The sequence below is a fragment of the Triticum urartu genome, chromosome 3A, assembly GCF_056163025.1.
Source record: "Triticum urartu cultivar PI428250 chromosome 3A, HENAU_Tu73, whole genome shotgun sequence".
Taxonomy (NCBI): Eukaryota; Viridiplantae; Streptophyta; class Magnoliopsida; order Poales; family Poaceae; genus Triticum; species Triticum urartu.
Genome location: NC_141875.1, coordinates 508,801,065 through 508,818,417, shown reverse-complemented (window position 1 = coordinate 508,818,417; position 17,353 = coordinate 508,801,065). Strand labels below are relative to the sequence as shown.

At 47.7% G+C, this 17,353-nt stretch overlaps 1 protein-coding gene across 3 annotated transcripts; it reads left to right on the top strand.

Moving 5' to 3' along the window:
- Positions 1-2,131, top strand: LOC125548598 (B3 domain-containing protein Os01g0723500-like). Of its 3 annotated transcripts, none has more exons than XM_087547492.1 (4): positions 3-488; positions 711-1,164; positions 1,273-1,619; positions 1,692-2,131. In XM_087547492.1, the coding sequence occupies exons 1-4, from the start codon at positions 396-398 to the stop codon at positions 1,959-1,961; spliced, it is 1,164 nt and encodes a 387-aa protein (XP_087403618.1). In that variant the 5' UTR covers positions 3-395; the 3' UTR covers positions 1,962-2,131. The 3 variants fall into 3 exon arrangements, with proteins under 3 accessions (XP_087403617.1, XP_087403618.1, XP_048568121.1); XM_048712164.2 differs by having other exon boundaries at positions 10-488; positions 708-1,164; XM_087547491.1 differs by having other exon boundaries at positions 1-488; positions 708-1,619.
- The last annotated feature ends 15,222 nt before the right edge of the window (positions 2,132-17,353 follow it).

Below are 17,353 nucleotides of genomic sequence, written 5' to 3'. Positions count from 1 at the left end.
TGGGCCCAGGGGGAGTTTGCACCCATGGTGGGGCCAGATGGTCAGTGGTAATAGTCAGTTTACTCGGGTGAACCAGTGAAGTGAGCATTTTGGGCTTGAGAAGTTGAGAGTGGCCGAGTGGGACGGTGTGTTGCACAGCACCCTGGTTTCCGGGGGGCTTTTTGGCGTAGTTTAATCATCGGCTGGCACTGCGCGCGTGAAATGAAATCAGACACCGCGCGCTCCACTCCACGGAGGCTGATCGCCGGCCACAGCCAAAAACCACCCCATCAAAAGCCGAGCTCTCTCGTCTCTTTCCCCGGCCGCGGTTAATTCCTCGCCCTCTTTTCCAGTGCCCTCGGCAGGTTTAACCTTATCGCCTCCCTGGTCCGGTGTGTGCGAAGCTCTTCCGATCGATGCCGGACGCGGAGAGGCAATCGCCGTTGGCGTCGGCGGAGAGGCGGCCGCACTTCTTCAAGGTGCTCATCGGCGACTTCAAGAAGCGCCTGGTGAGTGCACCATTCACTTCACGGACGGGTACATGTGTTCTACCTCTGACTTGGTTCGCCAAACTGATTAAAATTACCGAGAACAAAAAACTTGCATGCCAATGTATGCATGAACGGGCCACGCTCTCAGCGAGGCATGCATGCAAGAAATTTTGCACATAGGATACGTCGTGTCCTCTCAAAATGACTCGTCCATGCATTGCATGCACGCAAATGCAGAAGATCCCGCCAAAGTTCTGCAAGCACATCCCCTGGGAGGCGTCCAGGAAGGCCAAGGGCCTGAAGGAGGCGTCCATGGCGGCCACGCTGGAGGGCCCCAGCGGCCGGACGTGGCAGGTCGTCATCCGCCGGACCGCCGAGGGCACCTTCTTCACCGCGGGCTGGGCCAAGTTCGTGCAGGACCAGGCGCTGCGGGAGCTGGAGTTCCTCGTCTTCCGCCACGACGGCGGCACCAGCTTCGCCGCCATGGTGTTCGACAAGTCGGCGTGCGAGCGGGAGGACCTGCTGCTCGCCGGCGACGCGCCGCGGCCGCGCAGGAAGCGGGGCCGGCCGAGGACGGCGTCGCGGGCCCTGGATGAATCGACTGGCATGGAGCTGGTCCCGTACCGTGCGCCTGCCGATCGGCCGCCCCAAGCCGCGTGCTCCGATCGGATGCCGGAGTCGGACAAGTCAAATGGTACATGTTCCCTCTGTTTCTCTTCCTTCTACATAGCATTCAGATTTGGCTTCTCAGACGCAATGGCGATGTGTTCCGTTCAACACAATGCATGTAACGGTCTTGCAGGATCAGCCGGGCATCCCGGCCCTATGAAGGCCGAGGTGGGCGCCGGCGAGCTCCCGCTGTGCTTGATCGCCGCCCCACCGTCGGCGTCGGGGCAGCTCCCGCCGGGCCACTTGCCAGCCGGGACCAAGGACGGGTGCGCGGTGAAAACGCGGAGCATCCACGGCGACCTCGCGGCGGCCAGCATCCCCCCTTCCGTGAGGAAGTACAACGGGTACGTGTCCCGGCGGCGGCCCGTGGCGAGCGCCGAGCGGCAGCGGGCCATGGAGCTCGCGCGCGCGTTCCGGTCGTCGCTCCCCTACTGCGTCATCCGCATGAGCACCATGCACGTCTACTACTCCTTCATGATGGTGAGCGCCGGCCGAGCAGCTAGCTAGCCCGCCCCGTCAACTTGCCAAATGGCTGACCGTATGTGCATGCAGAGGTTCCCCACGGGGTTCTCGAGGCAGCACCTGCCCCGGGAGAAGACGGAGATGGTGCTCCGGGACCCGGGCGGCAAGGCGTGGGCGGCGCTCTACATCCCCAGCACGAGGGACCGGCTGTCGCGCGGGTGGTGCGCGTTCGCGCGCGGCAACTGCCTCGAGGAAGGGGACTGCTGCGTCTTCGAGCTCGTCGGCGCCGCCGAGTTCCGCGTCCACGTGTTCCGGGTGGTCGAGCCCGCCGTGCCGGCGGTCAGGCTACGTTTAGCTTGAGCTTTAGCTGCACGCCTGGAATTACCTGGCGCGCATTGGATCGTCTGAGGCACTCTGAACGAAAGCAATTAATCCGAACGGATAATTACTATTCAAATGCACACTCAATCAAATGCAATGCTGGATCATTCGTCTCCTCTAGTAAAATGCAATGCAGTAATTTAAGCTGATGACCGTCGGAAGTGTTTTCTCCTTGCTTGGTGCCCCGGTGAACAAAGTATCCAAGAAACTTGTGTGTAATCTTCATGTGGACAATGCGGAAAAGTAATCGCAAGAACGTAGAAAAGGTGCAAGTCGACGTCGCTCGTGACAAACCGTGAAGGAAATTGAACTAACGCAGCCTCACCGGCTGCTGCTGCTGCTGCTGTACGACGCCGACGCTACAGGTGGACATGATGTGGATAGATTGGGCTATTCCTTTCTTTACCCACTTGTACTTGTCGTCCCTGCCAACCCCCAAACGCCGTGCGCTCGCCGCAGCCGGCAGTGCGGGCGAACCCGGTTCGGCGAAAGTTGATTGGGACACGGGCTTTCGCTCATATACCTCAAAACTGTTTTCCGATTTCACTCTCTCATTTTTTACCTTTTTGAACGGTCTTCCTTCTTCTGGACCGGCTGCAGCGGCGGGGTCTTCCTCATACGGCCATGTGCTGTGGTGATCAGCACCATGAGATGAGACCATCCAACATCTGCTACACGGTTGCGTTGCTGCAAGGCATGTTTGGACGTCCCTCCTAGCAGTGAGGAAAGACTGGGTGGGGATGCCAGATGCGGACTCCGACCCATGGGGTGGTGTGGTGGAGTGCACACGGGGTGCCTGCAGCTGCGAGCACGGCTAGGAATGTTTGGACCTGCTTGATCCCGGTCTAGGAGCATCTCCAGCCGCGTCTCCAACAGGTTCCTCAGGGCGACTTTTCATGCCGGCGTCGGAAAAAACCCTCAGTCGCGGCCCCAAACCGTCGAAATCCTCCGGCTTGATCCTTTTTTGGGCCCGACGATCCCAGGCCGAACCCAGCACACTGGGGGGGGGGGGGGGGCGGTTGGGGGCTCCGGCGGACGGAAAAACCGCGTCTGGGCCATCACTGTCAGGCGAAAACGCATTTTCCACGTCCAGATTCCCCCTCCCCCCGCCCGCCCTCCGGCTGCCTTGCCGATCTTGGCGCCGATCACCCCCCACCACCGCTAGATAAGCCATTCCCCTACCGGAAAAGAGAGAGGGTTTCGCCTCGGCATCCTCCACCCCCTTCCTGAGAGAGCTTTCCGGCGCTCCGGTCGCGCAGGGAGGGATACCGGCGGCTGCGCGCCTACCACGCCCGCCAGGTGTTCATCGATTTGTCTGCTCGGCGATGGACTCGGATGACGAGGAGGAGCTCGCGACGCTGCTGGAGGAGGAAGCCGAAGCTGACGTCCAGGACGAAGAGCATCTCATGGTCGTCGCCGCCCTGGCCAGCCTGCTCGCGAGCAATGCAAAGCCGCGGCAAGGTGGCTCGGCGCCAGGCCGGCTGAAGGCAAAGCAGAGGCATCGACTGGAAGGCTATTGCTTGCTCTACTCCGAACTTGAGAGATCCAAAACCAAGATCTATCCCTCAACTACGAGGGGAGGTAAGGAACTGTCATCTAGCTCTGCACTTGATTCACCTTCTGTTATGAGTAAGTTAGCGACACCTACACCTACTTTTACTATTCATTTTGATATGTCGCATGTTATTGATGATGCCACTTCTGCTATGCATGATACTTATGATGAAACTGCTTCTATGCCTGATACTACTGTGCCCCTTGGTGAATTTCTTGACGAACAAATTGCTAGGGCTAGAGAAAAAAAATTATTGAATCTGAATACGATGATGATAGTGATGATGAAAATATGCCTGTTATTTCTAAGGGTTATTTATTTGATCAAGATGCTTCTTTAGCTATTTTAGCTTGCAGAGATAGATATGAGCTTAAGAGGTTATTGATTAAATGGAATAAAGAATCACTTAGAGATAAAATGAAACCCGATCTTGCTTTTGCTACTTCACCTATATGTGGTCCTGATAAAGATTATGAATTCTCTGTTGATCAGATATAATTACTTTGGTTGAATCCGATCCATTTTACGGCTATGAATCTGAAACTGTTGTGGCATATCTTACTAAGTTAAATGATATAGCTGCCCTGTTCACTAATCATGAGAGATCACGTTACCTCTATTTACTCAAAATATTTCCGTTTTTATTAAAGGGTGATGCTAAGATATGGTTTAATTCTCTTGATCCTGGTTGTGTGCGTAGTCCTCAGGATATGATTTATTACTTCTCTGCTAAATATTTCCCTACTCATAAGAAACAAGCTGCTTTGAGGGAAATATACAACTTTGTGCAAATTAAAGAAGAGAGTCTCCCACAAGCTTGGGGGAGGCTTCTCAAGTTACTTAATGCTTTGCCTGATCATCCTCTTAAGAAACCTGAAATACTTGATATATTTTATAATGGACTAACCGATGCTTCAAGAGATTACCTGGATAGTTGTGCTGGTTCTCTTTTCAGGGAAAGAACACCGGATGAAGCTGAAATTCTATTGAATAATATGTTGACAAATGAAAATAATTGGGCACCTCCTGAGCCAGCTCCTGAGCCAACTCCGGCTCCAATTACTGAGCCTATTCCTAAACCAACTCTTAAGAAGAGAGGTGTTCTATTTCTCAGTTCTGAAGATATGCAAGAGGCAAAGAAATATATGAAAGAAAAAGGTATTAAAGCTGAAGACGTTAAGAATTTACCTCCTATTGAAGAAATACATGGTCTTAATTCACCGCCTGTTGAAGAAACTTATGATCTCAATTATCTATTTGTTGAAGAACCTCCTGATCCCGATATCCCGACACATGTAGTAAAGGTAAATTCTCTCTATAGATATGATAAAGCTGAAGTCCCTCCTACTAAAATTGCTAGTCAGTGCTTGGATGAGTTTGATAACTTTATGTATAAGCAAGATGACTTCAATGCTTATTTTGGTAGACAATTAAAAGAAAATGCTTATATGATTAGACACTTGGGTGATTATATGGCTGATATTAAAGGTGAACTTAAACTTATTAGCAAACATGCTTCTATGGTCACCACCCAAGTAGAACAAGTATTTAAAGCTAAAAAAGAAGTGCTTAATGAAATGAATAGTAAGAAAAATGATTATGTTGTTAGAGTGGCTACGAGAACTGGTAGAATGACTCAGGAACCTTTGTATCCTGAAGGCCACCCTAAGAGAATCGAGCAAGATTCTCAAACAAATAATATTGATGTTCATAGTTCTTCTAAAAAGAAGAAGAAGAAAAATGATAGAACTGTGCAAACTTCTAGTGAACCTATTGCTGAACCACCTGATAATCCAAATGATATTTCTATGTCTGATGCTGAAACACAATCTGGTAATGAACATGAACCTAGTGAAAATATTAATGATGATGCTCAACCTAGTAATGATAATGATGTAGAAATTGAACCTAATGTTGATCTTGATAACCCACAATCAAAGAATCGACGTTATGATAAAAGATACTTTGTTGCTAGGAAACATGGTAAAGAAAGGGAACCTTGGGTAACCCATGCCTTTTCCTCCGAAACCATCCAAGAAAAAGGATGATGAGGATTTTGAGCGCTTTGCTGAAATGATTAGGCCTATCTTTTTGCATATGAGATTAACTGATGTGCTCAAAACAAATCCTTATGCTAAATATATGAAAGATATCATTACTAATAAAAGAAAGATACCGGAAGCTGAGATTTCCACCATGTTTGCTAATTATACTTTTAAGGGTGGAATACCGAAGAAACTTGGAGACCCCGGAGTACCTACTATACCTTGCTCCATTAGAAGAAATTATATTAAAACTGCTTTATGTGATCTTGGAGCCGGTGTTAGTGTTATGCCTCTCTCTTTATATCGTAGACTTGACTTGAATAAGTTGACACCTACTGAAATATTTTTGCAAATGGCTGATAAATCAACTACTATACCTGTCGGTATTTGTGAGGATGTGCCTGTTGTGGTTGCAAACGTTACTATTTTAACGGACTTTGTTATACTTGATATTCCCGAGGATGATAGTATGTCTATTATTCTTGGAAGACCTTTTCTTAATACTGCCGGGGCTGTTATTGATTGCAACAAAGGCAATGCCACTTTTCATGTTAATGGTAATGAGCATACGGTACACTTTCCGAGGAAACTACCTCAAGTTCATAGTATCAACTCTATTGGAAAAATTCCATCGATTATATTTGGAGGTTTTGAATTTTCTCTTCCTACTGTCAAAAAGAAATATGAAATTCTTATTATTGGGGATGTGCATATCCCCGTTGAGGTAACTTAGTGTTATTCAAAATTTCTCCGGTTTCATGATTATCGGAATGAGTTTGTTAACAAGACTTGATCAACCTTGTTAGTGTATTCTTTTTGATGAGCATGAGATGGATGAAACTAGAAGCACAACCTTCTGCACCCCACTTTTACTTTTTATTTTAAAGTAAAAATAGTATTTTTCTGTCAGTTATCTGATTATCCGTGCAATATAAAAATATCCCGAAAATAAAAGTCCTTAGAATGCCATGCCAATTTAATATGATTTTTCGGGAATATTTGAGGATTTATTGTGCAAAAATTACCGCGGGAGGAGCTGCCACCTGGTCTTTACTTTTTTTGCCGGTACTACTACTATCATATCACTTTGCTACTAAACACTTCGCTGCAGATACTAAGTTTCCAGGTGTGGTTGAATTGACAATTCAGCTGCTAATACTTGAGAATATTCTTTGGCTCCCCTTGTGTCGAATCAATAAATTTGGGTTGAATACTCTACCCTCGAAAGCTGTTGCGATCCCCTATACTTGTGGGTTATCACCTATCTTTTTGCGTATGCGATTAACTGATGTGCTCAGAACAAATCCTTATGCTAAATATATGAAGGATATCATTACTAATAAAAGAAAGATACCGGAAGCTGAGATTTCCACCATGCTTGCTAATAATACTTTTAAGGGTGGAATACCAAAGAAACTTGGAGACCCCGGAGTACCTACTATACCTTGCTCCATTAAAAGAAATTATATTAAAACTGCTTTATGTGATCTTGGAGCCGGTGTTAGTGTTATGCCTCTCTCTTTATATCGTAGACTTGACTTGAATAAGTTGACACCTACTGAAATATCTTTGCAAATGGCTGATAAATCAACTGCTATACCTGTCGGTATTTGTGAGGATGTGCCTGTTGTGGTTGCAAACGTTACTATTTTAACGGACTTTGTTATACTTGATATTCCCGAGGATGATAGTATGTCTATTATTCTTGGAAGATCTTTTCTTAATACTGCCGGGGCTGTTATTGATTGCAACAAAGGCAATGTCACTTTTCATGTTAATGGTAATGAGCATATGGTACACTTCCCGAGGAAACAACCTCAAGTTCATAGTATCAACTCCATTGGAAAAATTCCATCGATTATATTTGGAGGTTTTGAATTTCCTCTTCCGACTGTCAAGAAGAAATATGATATTATTATTATTGGGGATGTGCATATCCCCGTTGAGGTAACTTAGTGTTATTCGAAATTTCTCCGGTTTCATGATTATCGGAATGAGTTTGTTAACAATACCTGATCAACCTTGTTAGTGGATTCTTTTTGATGAGCATGACATGGATGAAACTAGAAGCACCACCTTCTGTACCTTCACTTTTACTTTCTGTTATTTATATTAAATAAAGTAAAAATAGTATTTTCAGTCTGTTTCCTGGCTTATCCGTGCAATATAAAAATATCCCCAAAATAAAAGTCCTCAGAATGCCATGCCAATTTAATATGATTTTTTCAGGAATATTTGAGGATTTACTGTGCAAAAATTATCGCGGGAGGAGCTGCCACCTGGCCACGAGGGTGGTGGGCGCGCCCCCCTGCCTCGTGGGCCACGGTGGCCCTCCTCCACTTATCCCAGCACCCATCTTCTTCCTCTGTCTCACACAAACCCGAAAAAACCAACTCAAGCACGAGTTCCAGCCACTTTTGCTGTGATTTTCGATCTCCTTGCTCAAAGCACCTCTCGCAAAACTGCTTGGGGAGATTGTTCCTTGGTATGTGACTCCTTCATTGGTCCAATTAGTTTTTGTTCTGGTGCTTTATTCTTTGCAAATTTGTACTACATAGGTGACCATGTTCTTGATCTTGCATGTCAAATTTATATGGTTCCAAGTAGTTCTAATGCTTGATATAGGCTCTAGGCACTTGTAGGAGTAGTTGCTATCAGTTTTATTGAAGTTGGTTCACTTTTGTTTGAAGTTACTAAAAATTTCAGATTATTTTAGAAAAATAATGAGGAGATTTTTGAGGGGCTCGTCGAGCCAAAGCTCGAAGGAAAAGGCACCGAAGCCTAAGTATAATTTGCCGCGCACCGCGGAGATTCGGGCGTGTGAATGGCGTTCTGAAGATTTCTTGAGAGCAGCTGGTATCTATGAAGATTTTCATGAATTGGCTCACAATGCAGGCCTCACCGCTTTCCTCCACGACCAATGCGATCAGTATCTCTTACTCACAAATAATTTTGTGCAAAACATTTATTTTCATTCTAGGAACTCACCACCTATGGTGAAGTTTCATTTATATGATGAGCATAAGGAGATGTCACTTTATGATTTCTGTCGGATTTGTTTAGTTCCTTTTGAGGGCAAGACAGAAGAACCACATCATGATGATGTGGCTGGGTTTATTGATACTATCACTGTAGGAAAAACTAGGAAGGTTTCCGATGCACGAATCACAAGCATACATTTTCCCGTTTTACATTACTTTGCATTATTTGCTAGTCGTTGTTTAATTGGACGCGGAAACTGTGGAAACCTTAGTATCCCTGATATAATTATTCTGCACCACGGTTTATAGAGTGACAACACTTTTAGTATGGGCGGTATTATTGCTAGACGGTTAAGTATGAATCATACTAAGGGTCCCACCTTTGGAGGCGTCTATGCCACACGCCTAGCTGCACATTTTAACATACCTATTAGGCATGTTGAGAAGGAAGAAAAGGTCCTGCCCCGTGTTTATCTAGATCATAAAAGTATGGTGGCACATGATTTTATTGTTAAGAATAGGGCAGGAGAGCTTAAGTATCAATTGTTCATTAACAAACATCATCCTGAGACTATTATCCTGCCTGCTCCTTGTTTGTTTAATTTTGTAGGACCCTACCTCGTTACGTGGGCTGCCGTCCAAGCTTACAAGAATCCTGCACCAGCCCCGGAACAGGAGCCACAAGATGAGCCTTCACGACAATCTGTTTATTCTTGGGATCCAGAGATGACTGTCAGCCAGTGGCAGTCAGAGTCTTCTTCCTCATGACAGTACGACCCCAACAACTATTATTATGGATATCCGCCAGGCCAGCCGTGGCCATAGACCAACTTAGGCCAAAAGCCTAAGCTTGGGGGAGTACGTATTTCTCACCGACATTACATTTATGTTCACACACACTCATTGCTAGATGTCGGTGCTGTTGGGGAACGTAGCAATTTCAAAAAAATTCCTACACACACGCAAGATCATGGTGATGCATAGCAACGAGAGGGGAGAGTGTTGTCTACGTACCCTCGTAGACCAAAAGCAGAAGCGTTAGCACAACGCGGTTGATGTAGTCGTACGTCTTCACGGCCCGACCGATCAAGCACCGAAACTACGACACCTCCGAGTTCTAGCACACGTTCAGCTCGATGACGATCCCCGGACTCCGATCCAGCAGAATGCCGGGAAAGAGTTCCGTCAGCATGACGGTGTGGTGACGATCTTGATGTTCTACTGTCGCAGGGCTTCGCCTAAGCACCACTACAATATTATCGAGGACTATGGTGGAGGGGGGCACCGCACACGGCTAAGAGATTAATGATCAACTGTTGTGTCTCTGGGGTGCCCCCCTGCCCCCGTATATAAAGGAGCAAGGGAGGGAGGCGGCCGGCCTAGGAGGAGGGCGCGCCAAGGGGGGAGTCCTACTCCCATCGGGAGTAGGACTCCTCCTTTCCTTGTTGGAGTAGGAGAGAAGGAAAGAGGGGGAGAGGAACAAGGAAAAGTGGGCTGCACCCCTTGTCCAATTCGGACCAGAGGGGGGGCGCGCGCCTCCTTCCTTTTGGCCTTTCCCCTCTATTCCCGTATGGCCCAATAAGGCCCATATACTCCCCAGCGAATTCCCGTAATTCTCTGGTACTCCGAAAAATACCCGAATCACTCGGAACCTTTCCGATGTACGAATATAGTCGTACAATATATCGATCTTTACGTCTCGACCATTTCGAGACTCCTCGTCATGTCCCCGATATCATCCGAGACTCCGAACTCCTTCGGTACATCAAAACTCATAAACTCATAATATAATTGTCATCAAAACCTTAAGCGTGCGGACCCTACGGGTTCGAGAACTATGTAGACATGACCGAGACACGTCTCCGGTCAATAACCAATAGCGGAACCTGGATGCTCATATTGGCTCCCACATATTCTACGAAGATCTTTATCGGTCAGACCGCATAACAACATATGTTGTTCCCTTTGTCATCGGTATGTTACTTGCCCGAGATTCGATCGTCGGTATCTCAATACCTAGTTCAATCTCGTTACCGGCAAGTCTCTTTTACTCGTTCCATAATACATCATCCCGCAACTAACTTATTAGTTGCAATGCTTGCAAGGCTTAAGTGATGTGCATTACCAAGAGGGCCCAGAGATACCTCTCCGACAATCGGAGTGACAAATCCTAATCTTGAAATACGCCAACCCAACAAGTACCTTCGGAGACACCTGTAGAGCACCTTTATAATCACCCAGTTACGTTGTGACGTTTGGTAGCACACAAAGTGTTCCTCCGGTAAACGGGAGTTGCATAATCTCATAGTCATAGGAACATGTATAAGTCATGAAGAAAGCAATAGCAACAAACTAAACGATCAAGTGCTATGCTAACGGAATGGGTCAAGTCAATCACATCATTCTCTAATGATGTGACCCTGTTAATCAAATAACAAATCATGTCTATGGTTAGGAAACTTAACCATCTTTGATTCAACAAGCTAGTCAAGTAGAGGCACACTAGTGACATACTGTTTGTCTATGTATTCACACATGTATTATGTTTCCGGTTAATACAATTCTAGCATGAATAACAAACATTTATCATGATATAAGGAAATAAATAATAACTTTATTATTGCCTCTAGGGCATATTTCCTTCAGTCCCCCACTTGCACTAGAGTCAATAATCTAGTTCACATCGCCATGTGATTTAACATCAGTAGTTCACATTACCATGTGATTAACACCCATAGTTCACATCGTCATGTGACCAACACCCAAAGGGTTTACTAGAGTCAATAATCTAGTTCACATCACTATGTGATTAATACCCAAAGAGTACTAAGGTGTGATCATGTTTTGCTTGTGAGGGAAGTTTAGTCAACGGGTCTGCCACATTCAGATCCGTAAGTATTTTGCAAATTTCTATGTCAACAATGCTCTGCATGGAGCTACTCTAGCTAATTTCTCCCACTTTCAATATGTATCCAGATTGAGACTTTGAGTCATCTGGATCAGTGTCAAAACTTGCATCGACGTAACCCTTTACGACGAACCTTTTGTCACCTCCATAATCGAGAAACATATCCTTATTCCACTAAGGATAATTTTGACCAATGTCCAGTGATCTACTCCTAGATCACTATTGTAGTCCCTTGCCAAACTCAGGGCAGGGTATACAATAGGTCTGGTACACAGCATGGCATACTTTATAGAACCTATGGCTGAGGCATAGTGAATGACTTTCATTCTCTCTCTATCTTCTGCCGTGGTCGGGCTTTGAGTCTTACTCAGTTTCACACCGTGTAACACAGGCAAGAACTCTTTCTTTGACTGTTCCATTTTGAACTACTTCAAAATCTTGTCAAGGTATGTACTCATTGAAAAACTTATCAAGCGTCTTGATCTATCTCTATAGATCTTGATGCTCAATATGTAAGCAGCTTCACCGAGGTCTTTCTTTGAAAAACTCCTTTCAAACATTCCTTTATGCTTTGCAGAGTAATTCTACATTATCTCCGATCAACAATATGTCATTCACATATATTTATCAGAAATGTTGTAGTGCTCCCACTCACTTTCTTGTAAATACAGGCTTCACCGCAAGTCTGTATAAAACTATATGCTTTGATCAACTTATCAAAGCATATATTCCAACTCCGAGATGCTTGCACCAGTCCATAGATGGATCGCTGGAGCTTGCATATTTTGTTAGCACCTTTAGGATTGACAAAACCTTCTAGTTGCATCATATACAACTCTTCTTTAATAAATCCATTAAGGAATGCAGTTTTGTTTATCCATTTGCCAGATTTCATAAAATGCAGCAATTGCTAACATGATTTGGACAGACTTAAGCATAGATACGAGTGAGAAACTCTCATCGTAGTCAACACCTTAAACTTGTCGAAAACCTTTTGCGACAATTCTAGCTTTGTAGATAGTAACACTACTATCACCGTCCGTCTTCCTCTTGAAGATCCATTTATTTTTTATGGCTTGCTGATTGAGGGAGTCCTGGATTAGGGGGTGTTCGGGTAGCCAGACTATACCTTCAGCCGAACTCCAGGACTATGAAGATACAAGATTGAAGACTCCGTCCCGTGTCCGGATGGGACTTTCCTTAGCGTGGAAGGCAAGCTTGGCGATGCGGATATTCAAGATCTCCTACCATTGTAACCGACTTTGTGTAACCCTAACCCTCTCCGGTGTCTATATAAACCGGAGGGTTTTAGTCCGTAGGACAACTTCAACATACAACAATCATACCATAGGCTAGCTTCTAGGGTTTAGCCTCCTTAATCTCGTGGTAGATCTACTCTTGTACTACCCATATCATCAATATTAATCAAGCAGGACGTAGGGTTTTACCTCCATCAAGAGGGCCCGAACCTGGGTAAAACATTGTGTCCCTTGTCTCCTGTTACCATCCGGCCTAGATGCACAGTTCGGGACCCCCTACCCGAGATCCGCCGGTTTTGACACCGACATTGGTGCTTTCATTGAGAGTTCCTCTGTGTCGTCGCTTTCAGGCCCGATGGCTTCTTTGATCATCAACCACGATGCAGTCCAGGGTGAGACTTTTCTTCCCGGACAGATCTTCGTCTTCGGCGGCTTCGCACTGCGGGCCAACTCGCTTGGTCACCTTGAGCAGATCGAAAGTTACACCCCTGGCCATCAGGTCAGGTTTGGAAGCCTAAACTACACGGCTGACATCCGCGGGGACTTGATCTTCGACGGATTCGAGCCACAACCAAGCGTGTTGCACTGTCTCGATGGGCATGATATAGCTCTGCCGCCGAACAGCGCCTTGGAGGCCGCACACGCATCGGTTCCGACCATTGATTCGGAGCCCACTGCGCCAATCGAGGATCAGCGGTTGGATGCTGCCTCAGGGGCTGCGATCTCAGAGGCGATCGAGCCGAATTCCAGCCCCGCACTCCGCATGGCCCGTGACTCCGAGGAGCCGGATTCCTCTCCGAACTCCGAGCCCCCCGCGCCCCCGCCGATCGAATCCGATTGAGCGCCGATAATGGAGTTCACCGCCGCGGATATCTTTCAGCACTCGCCCTTCGGCGACATCCTGAATTCTCTAAAGTCTCTCTCTTTATCAGGAGAGCCCTGGCCGGACTACGGTCAGCAAGGTTGGGATACGGACGATGAAGAAATTCAAAACCCACCCACCACCCACTTCGTAGCCACCGTCGACGACTTAACCGACATGCTTGACTTCGACTCCGAAGACATCGACGGCATGGACGGCGATGCAGGAGACGAACAAGAACCAGCACCTGTAGGGCGTTGGAAGGCCACCTCGTCATATGACATATATATGGTGGACACTCCAAAGGATGGAGATGGCGATGGAACAGCGGTGGACAATACCTCTAAGAAACAGCCGAAGCGCCGGCGTCAGCGGCGCCGCTCTAAATCCCGCCAAAGCAAAAACGGTGATTCCGGCACGGGAGATAATACTACTCCGGATAGTGCCGAAGAACACCCCCTCCAGCAAAATTCGCACAGGAGGACAGAGAAGCCAGCCCTCATGAGAGGGCGGCGGACCAAGAGGTTGAGGACGATAATTATACGCCTCCCTCCGAAGACGAGGCAAGCCTCAACGACGACGAGTTCGTCGTGCCAGAGGATCTTGCCGAACAAGAGCGTTTTAAACGCAGGCTCATGGCCACGGCAAGCAGCCTCAAGAAAAAGCGGCAACAGCTTAGAGCTGATTAGGATTTGCTAGCTGACAGATGGACTGAAGTCCTTGCGGCCGAAGAGTATGAACTCGAACGCCCCTCCAAGAGTTACCCAAAGCGCAGGCTGCTACCCCGACTAGAGGAGGAAGCACCTACATCACCAGCGCATGACATGGCCGACCGGCCACCTCGCGGCCGTGACAGAGAGGCCTCTTGGCCCTCCACTCAAGCCATGCCCCGACACCGCGTCAAGCATACTAAGGCACGGGAAAATGCGCCCGACCTGCGCGACATCCTGGAGGACAAGGCAAGGCAAACAAGATCGATCTACGGATCGCGCAGGCACCCCACGGCACGTGACGGTGATCGTCACTCCGGACGCAATGAATCCGGCCGGGCCGAACTCAACAGACAAAGCTCCTTCGAGCTACGTCGTGATATAGCCCAATACAGAGGTGCCGCACACCCACTATGCTTCACAGATGAAGTAATGGATCATAAAATCCCCGAGGGCTTCAAACCCGTAAACATCGAATCGTACGATGGCACAACAGATCCTGCGGTATGGATCGATGATTATCTCCTTCATATCCACATGGCCCACGGCGATGATCTACACGCCATCAAATACCTCCCACTCAAACTTAAGGGACCGGCCCGGCATTGGCTTAACAGCTTGCCAGCAAACTCAATCGGTTCTTGGGAGGACCTGGAAGCCGCATTCCTTGACAACTTCCAGGGCACTTATGTGCGACCACCGGACGCCGATGACCTAAGCCATATAATTCAGCAGCCAGAAGAATCGGCCAGGCAATTCTGGACACGGTTCCTAACAAAGAAAAACCAGATAGTCGACTGTTCGGACGCAGAGGCCTTAGCGGCCTTCAAGCATAATATTCGTGACGAGTGGCTGGCCCGGCACCTGGGACAGGAAAAGCCGAAATCTATGGCAGCCCTCACGACACTCATGACCCGCTTTTGCGCAGGAGAAGACAGCTGGCTAGCTCACAGTAACAACTTAACCAAGAACACTGGTAATTCGAATACCAAGGACAAAAGTGACAGGTCGCGTCGGAACAAACAAAAGCGCCGCGTTAACAGCGACAGCAACGAGTATACGGCAGTTAATGCCGGATTCCGAGGCTACAAATCCAGTCAACGGAAACAGCCATTCAAAAGAAAAACTCAGGGCCCGTCCAGTTTGGACCGAATACTCGACCGCTTGTGCCAGATACATGGCACCCCCGAAAAGCCAGCCAATCACACCAACAGGAATTGTTGGGTGTTCAAGCAGGCAGGCAAGTTAAGAGCCGAAAACAAAGACAAGGGGCTGCATAGCGACGACGAGGAGGAGCACAGGCCGTCGAACAACAGTGGACAGAAAGGATTTCCCCCGCAAGTGCGGACGGTGAACATGATATACGCAACCCACATCCCCAAGAGGGAGCGGAAGCGTGCGTTACGGGACGTATATGCGATGGAGCCGGTCGCCCCAAAGTTCAACCCATGGTCCTCCTGCCCGATCACCTTTGATCGAAGGGACCACCCCACTAGCATCCGTCACGGCGGCTTCGCCGCATTGGTTCTAGACCCAATCATTGACGGATTTCATCTCACAAGAGTCCTCATGGATGGCGGCAGCAGCCTGAACCTGCTTTACCAGGATACAGTGTGAAAGATGGGCATAGATCCCTCAAGGATCAAGCCCACCAAAACGACCTTTAAAGGCATCATACCAGGTGTAGAAGCCAACTGTACAGGCTCAGTTACATTGGAAGTGGTCTTCGGATCTCCGGATAACTTCCGAAGCGAGGAGTTAATCTTCGACATAGTCCCGTTCTGTAGTGGCTATCACGCACTGCTCGGGCGAACCGCATTCGCAAAATTCAACGCAGTACCGCACTATGTATACCTCAAGCTCAAGATGCCAGGCCCTAGAGGAGTAATCACGGTCAATGGGAACACTGAACGCTCCCTCCGAATGGAGGAGCACACGGCAGCGCTCGCAGCAGAAGTACAAAGCAGCCTCTCTAGGCAGATCTCCAGTTCGGCCTTCAAAAAGCGGGACACTGTCAAGCGCGCCCGAAGTACCCTAAAACAAGACCGCCTGGCATGTTCCGAGCTAGTGTAGCAATGCGGCCCCAACCCTAGCCCTCGCGATATAGCGAAACCAGCGCTTCGCATACATAACTACGCTCTTGAAATACCATGGGCACAGGGGAAGGGGCACTATCACGGCACGCCCGAAATACGGCTTAAACCGCACTAGGGGCTGCTGGATTCCTTCTTCTTTTTTCTCTTACTCTCAGGACTCCATACTTCGGACGACCCGTTCGGCAATTCAACTGCCGCACAAACGATGCAAGATCCAGGGAAGCAGACAAGCCACGCCGCATTATGGAACTCCCAGGTGGTCTCTATTGCGAGCAGTATACCTGTTTTTTAATACAATTCCGCGGCCTGCCCCTGGCCAGGACATGTTAAATAGTCCAATTTATTTTGCTTATCGCACTATTTGTATCGTTCCGCTTTCATAGCAGCCTTTCTATAAACAATGCATAGCTTTTTGTCTATTTTTTGCATTACCCTCTTTTTATATATATGTTTATTAATAACATGCTGCATCCGTACACTGTGGTACGGCAAAATATGCCAGGGGCTTCAGTACCCATCAATATGGCATGAGAAGTCCGTCCACTTTCACAAGTGCGGCACCCCAAACTTATAGCACTATATGCATCAGCTCCGAACCATGATTTGGGTCAATAGTTGGGTTTGCCCGGCTCCTATGTTTTGGTGCCTTACGTTCTGCTATATCGGCTAAGGTAGCACTAGGAGAACCACTGCAATTGTGCCCCAGTTGAGCTGGGCTGAGCACCTCAGTGGAGAAAGCTAAAACTGACTGTCATGATGAGGCGAGAGACCGGTCGCTGTTCGAGAGGTTTTTCGAGTCCTTAAAGGCTTATGCCGCTTCGAGCAAGGAACCGGCTTTGTCCGGCCAAGGCGTGGATAGCGCCCCAAACTCGGTCTTCCGAATACTAGGGGCTTCACCGAAATTTAAAATTATAGAGTTCTATGGCTAAGTGAGAGTGTTCAAGCATTATAGTCC

Excerpts from the sequence above, each read along its gene's own strand:
- LOC125548598 (XM_087547491.1), top strand. The coding sequence starts at position 396 with ATGCCGGACGCGGAGAGGCAATCGCCGTTGGCGTCGGCGGAGAGGCGG. Across the intron at positions 489-707 it reads GCGACTTCAAGAAGCGCCTG|AAGATCCCGCCAAAGTTCTG; the intron begins GTGAGTGCACCA and ends ACGCAAATGCAG. Across the intron at positions 1,620-1,691 it reads TCTACTACTCCTTCATGATG|AGGTTCCCCACGGGGTTCTC; the intron begins GTGAGCGCCGGC and ends ATGTGCATGCAG.